Source organism: Cariama cristata, unplaced genomic scaffold (genome assembly GCF_000690535.1).
Source record: "Cariama cristata isolate BGI_N322 unplaced genomic scaffold, ASM69053v1 scaffold31272, whole genome shotgun sequence".
In the NCBI taxonomy this organism is placed as follows: Eukaryota; Metazoa; Chordata; class Aves; order Cariamiformes; family Cariamidae; genus Cariama; species Cariama cristata.
In genome coordinates this window covers 1-388 of record NW_009602603.1, presented here as the reverse complement: position 1 = coordinate 388, position 388 = coordinate 1, and the positions used below count along the sequence as shown (strand labels likewise).

At 61.6% G+C, this 388-nt stretch overlaps 1 protein-coding gene across 1 annotated transcript in view; it reads left to right on the top strand.

Moving 5' to 3' along the window:
• The window catches only part of MEX3A (mex-3 RNA binding family member A), a gene marked incomplete at both ends in the record, with an annotated part of 949 nt that extends 567 nt beyond the window's left edge, over positions 1–382 (top strand). The window contains 2 exon segments of the mRNA XM_009694849.1: positions 1–2; positions 4–382. The exon segment at positions 1–2 is cut by the window's left edge and continues 567 nt beyond it. Coding sequence (XP_009693151.1) covers positions 1–2; positions 4–382 — 381 coding nt within the window.
• Between the last annotated feature and the right edge of the window lie 6 nt (positions 383–388).

Below are 388 nucleotides of genomic sequence, written 5' to 3'. Positions count from 1 at the left end.
CGGGGGTGCATCGGCGACTGCTCCGTCGACCCCGTCTACGAGACCCCCCGGCTGAATGACCAAAACGACTTCAATTACGGTTACCTCTTCCCCAACTATGGCGTGAACAAGCAAGATCTGTATTACGGGGTGCCGGAGTCGGGTGCCCCGATGTGGGCTGGGCAGGAGAACACCAACCCCGTCTCGGTGCTCTTCTCGAAGCAGCAGCGGTCCAGCAGTACCGGCACCATCCACCCAAATTCACATCGCTCCCCGTCCTCCTCCATCCAAGAGCCCAATCTCTCTGGTCTCCCCAGGCGGTCGCAGGGGGAACCGCTCCAAGGGTTTTCCAAGCTGGGAACGACTACCGCTGCCCGGACATCTGTCTCCAGCAGCCGCGAGTGCATGG